At 35.4% G+C, this 5,002-nt stretch overlaps 1 protein-coding gene across 1 annotated transcript in view; it reads right to left on the bottom strand.

The window, feature by feature from the left end:
- The window catches only part of castor2 (cytosolic arginine sensor for mTORC1 subunit 2), a 34,381-nt gene extending 31,941 nt beyond the window's left edge, over positions 1-2,440 (bottom strand). Inside the window, exon 1 of the mRNA XM_062959728.1 lies at positions 2,169-2,440. Within this exon, the coding sequence (XP_062815798.1) occupies positions 2,169-2,281 (113 nt within the window). The 5' untranslated portion in view covers positions 2,282-2,440. The remainder of the gene's footprint in view (positions 1-2,168) is intronic.
- Positions 2,441-5,002: the final 2,562 nt, after the last annotated feature.

The following is a 5,002-nucleotide window of genomic DNA, read 5'->3' as shown; positions in this document are numbered from 1 at the left end:
CTATAGTATAGATACCTATAGATTCGTAGTTCCTATAGTACATATACTATATATAGATATATAAAATATCTATAGATATATACACATACAATCCCAGATAGTATACATACATATAGGTCAGGCATGGGCCAACCTGGGCCCTCCAGGAGTTTTGGACTGCAACTCCCACAATCCCTAGTCCCTATAGTATAGATATCTATATATTCGTAGTTCCTATAGTACATATACTATATATAGATATATAAAATATCTATAGATATATACACATACAATCCCTGATAGTATACATACATATAGGTCAAGCAGGGGCCAACCTGGGCCCTCCAGGTGCTTTGGACTGCAACTCCCACAATCCCTAGTTCCTATAGTATAGATATCTATAGATTCGTAGTTCCTATAGTACATATACTATATATAGATATATAAAATATCTATAGATATATACACATACAATCACATATAGCATACATACATATACATCAGGCAGGGGCCAACCTGGGTCCTCCAGGTGCTTTGGACTGCAACTCCCACAATCCCTAGTTCCTATAGTATAGATACCTATATATTCGTAGTTCCTATAGTACATATACTATATATAGATATATAAAATATCTATAGATATATACACATACAATCCCAGATAGTATACATTCATATACGTCAGGCATGGGCCAACCTTGGCTCTCTAGGAGTTTTGGACTGCAACTCCCACAATCCCTAGTCCCTATAGTATAGATATCTATATATTCGTAGTTCCTATAGTACATATACTATATATAGATATATAAAATATCTATAGATATATACACATACAATCCCACATAGTATACATTCATATACGTCAGGCATGGGCCAACCTTGGCTCTCCAGGAGTTTTGGACTGCAACTCCCACAATCCCTAGTCCCTATAGTATAGATACCTATATATTCGTAGTTCCTATAGTACATATACTATATATAGATATATAAAATGTCTATAGATATATACACATACAATCCCAGATAGTATACATACATATAGGTCAGGCATGGGCCAACCTGGGCCCTCCAGGAGTTTTGGACTGCAACTCCCACAATCCCTAGTCCCTATAGTATAGATATCTATATATTCGTAGTTCCTATAGTACATATACTATATATAGATATATAAAATATCTATAGATATATACACATACAATCCCAGATAGTATACATTCATATACGTCAGGCATGGGCCAACCTTGGCTCTCTAGGAGTTTTGGACTGCAACTCCCACAATCCCTAGTCCCTATAGTATAGATATCTATATATTCGTAGTTCCTATAGTACATATACTATATATAGATATATAAAATATGTATAGATATATACACATACAATCCCTGATAGTATACATACATATAGGTCAAGCAGGGGCCAACCTGGGCCCTCCAGGTGCTTTGGACTGCAACTCCCACAATCCCTAGTTCCTATAGTATAGATATCTATAGATTCGTAGTTCCTATAGTACATATACTATATATAGATATATAAAATATCTATAGATATATACACATACAATCACATATAGCATACATACATATACATCAGGCAGGGGCCAACCTGGGTCCTCCAGGTGCTTTGGACTGCGACTCCCACAATCCCTAGTTCCTATAGTATAGATACTATATATCGTATACATATACATATCCCTAGTTCCTATAGTACATAGATAAATAGACATACAATCCCAGATAGTATACATTTATGGGCCAACCTGGGTCCTCCAGGTCTTTTGGACTGCAACTCCCACAATCCCTAGTCCCTATAGTATAGAGATCTATAGATTCGTAGTTCCTATAGTACATATACTATATATAGATATATAAAATATCTATAGATATATACACATACAATCCCACATAGTATACATACATATAGGTCAGGCAGGGGCCAACCTGGGCCCTCCAGGAGTTTAGGACTGCAACTCCCACCATCCCTAGTTCCTATAGTATAGATACTATATATCGTATACATATACATATCCCTAGTTCCTATAGTACATAGATATATAGACATACAATTCCAGATAGTATACATTCATGGGCCAACCTGGGTCCTCCAGGTCTTTTGGACTGCAACTCCCACAATCCCTAGTTCCAATAGTATAGATCCTATATCTAGACCTATAGGACCTATATGGGTCTCACCTGGTCCTGGAGGGGAGGAAGGCCAGCTTGACCAGGCCGTGGGTGAAGAGGGCCAGGCCCTCCTTGGCCACACTCGCCACTTTGAGCCTGTGCTCCAGAATGTGCAGCTCCATCTTTCCTCCTTTTTCTCATTTGTGGTTCATGGGCTCCGGGGGGTCTCCCTGGGGGTCTGCCAAGGGTCCGGGCCGGCCTTGGGGAGGGAGGGACGGGAAGAGGGAAGGGCCAAGACGAGCCGCTCTCCAATGAAACAAACAAATTGCCACTCCAAGCAGAGGCCAGGGCGCATGCGCAGCGGGGCGTTGCATCCTGGGAGGTGTAGTCCAGGCAGGCAGGGAAAGCTGCAATGGCGCCCGAGTTGTTGGTTGTTTCTTTGGAAGGCAGACGAGGAAACTAACAGCATGGCAGCCAAATACAGAGGCAGCAAAATACAATGCATCCCATCATTCAGTTACACTAAAATACAATGTATCCCATGAGCTCAAAATACAGTGTATCCCATCATTCAGATACATCAAAATACAATCTATCCCATCAGTTAAAACGCATTAAAATACAATGTATCCCATCAGCTCAAAATATAATGTATCCCATCATTCAGATACATCAAAATACAATGTATTCCATCAGTTAAAATGCATCAAAATACAATGTATCTTACAGTTCAAAACACAATGTATCCCATCAGTTAACATGCATTAAAATACAATGTATCCCATGAGCTCAAAATATAATGTATCCCATCATTCAGAGACATCAAAATACAATGTATCCCATCAGTTAAAATGCATTAAAATACTATGTATCCCATGAGCTCAAAACAATGTATCCCATCAGTTAAAATGCATTAAAATACAATGTATCCCATCAGTTAAAATGCATTAAAATACAATGTATCCCATCAGTTAACATGCATTAAAATACAATGTATCCCATCAGTTAAAACGCATCAAAATACAATGTATCCCATCAGTTCACATGCATTAAAATACAATGTATCCCATCAGTTAAAATGCGTTAAAATACAATGTATCCCATCAGTTAAAATGCATCAAAATACAATGTATCCCATCAGTTAAAATGCATTAAAATATAATGTATTCCATCAGTTAAAATGCGTTAAAATACAATGTATCCCATCAGTTAAAATGCATTAAAATACAATGTATCCCATCAGTTAAAATGCATTAAAATACAATGTATCCCATCAGTTAAAATGTGTTATAAATACAATGTATCCCATCAGTTAAAATGCATCAAAATACAATGTATCCCATCAGTTAAAATGCATTAAAATATAATGTATTCCATCAGTTAAAATGCGTTAAAATACAATGTATCCCATCAGTTAAAATGCATTAAAGTACAATGTATCCCATCAGTTAAAATGCATTAAAATATAATGTATCCCATCAGTTAACATGCATTAAAATACAATGTATCCCATCATTCAGATACATCAAAATACAATGTATCCCATCAGTTAAAATGCATTAAAATACAATGTATCCCATGAGCTCAAAACAATGTATCCCATCATTCAGAGACATCAAAATACAATGTATCCCATCAGTTAAAATGCATTAAAATACTATGAATCCCATCCGTTAAAATGCATTAAAATGCAATGTATCTCATCAGCTCAAAATACAGTGTATCCCATCATTGAGATACATCAAAATACAATGTATCCCATCAGTTAAAATGCATTAAATACAATGTATCCCATCAGTTAAAATGCATTAAAATACTATGTATCCCATCAGTTAAAATGCATTAAAATGTAATGTATCCCATCAGTTAAAATGCATCAAAATACAATGTATCCCATGAGCTCAAAATATAATGTATCCCATCATTCAGATACATCAAAATACAATGTATCCCATCAGTTAAAATGCATTAAAATATAATGTATCCCATCAGTTCAAAATACAATGTAGCCCATCATTCAGAGACATCAAAATACAATGTATCCCATCAGTTAAAATGCATTAAAATACAATGTATCCCATCAGTTAAAATGCATTAAAATACAATGTATCCCATGAGCTCAAAACAATGTATCCCATCATTCAAATACATCAAAGAACAATGTATCCCATCATTCTGAAACATCAAAATATAATGGATCCCATCATTCAAATACATCAAAACGCAATGTATCCCATCAGTTCACAATACCATGTATCCTATTTGTTAAAATGTGTTAAAATACAATGTATCCCATCATTCAGATACATCAAAATGCAATGTATCCCATCAGTTCGCAATACAATGTACCCTATTTGTTAAAATGTGTTAAAATACAATGTATCCCATCATTCAGATACATCAAAATGCAATGTATCCCATCAGTTCGCAATACAATGTACCCTATTCATTAAAATGCATTAAAATACAATGTATCCCATCATTCAGATACATCAAAACGCAATGGATCCCATCAGTACACAATACAATGTACCCTATTCATTAAAATGCATTAAAATACAATGTATCCCATCATTCAGAAACATCAAAACGCAATGGATCCCATCAGTTCACAATACAATGTACCCTATTCATTAAAATGCATTAAAATACAATGTATCCCATCATTCAGATACATGAAAACGCAATGGATCCCATCAGTTCACAATACAATGTACCCTATTCATTAAATTGCATTAAAATACAATGTATCCCATCATTCAGATACATCAAAACGCAATGGATCCCATCAGTACACAATACAATGTACCCTATTCATTAAAATGCATTAAAATACAATGTATCCCATCATTCAGAAACATCAAAACGCAATGGATCCCATCAGTTTACAATACAATGTACCC

The sequence above is a fragment of the Anolis carolinensis genome, unplaced genomic scaffold (assembly GCF_035594765.1).
Source record: "Anolis carolinensis isolate JA03-04 unplaced genomic scaffold, rAnoCar3.1.pri scaffold_7, whole genome shotgun sequence".
Taxonomy (NCBI): domain Eukaryota; kingdom Metazoa; phylum Chordata; class Lepidosauria; order Squamata; family Dactyloidae; genus Anolis; species Anolis carolinensis.
The sequence above is the reverse complement of the archived record's forward strand: the minus strand, read 5'-3'. Positions and strand labels throughout refer to the sequence as shown.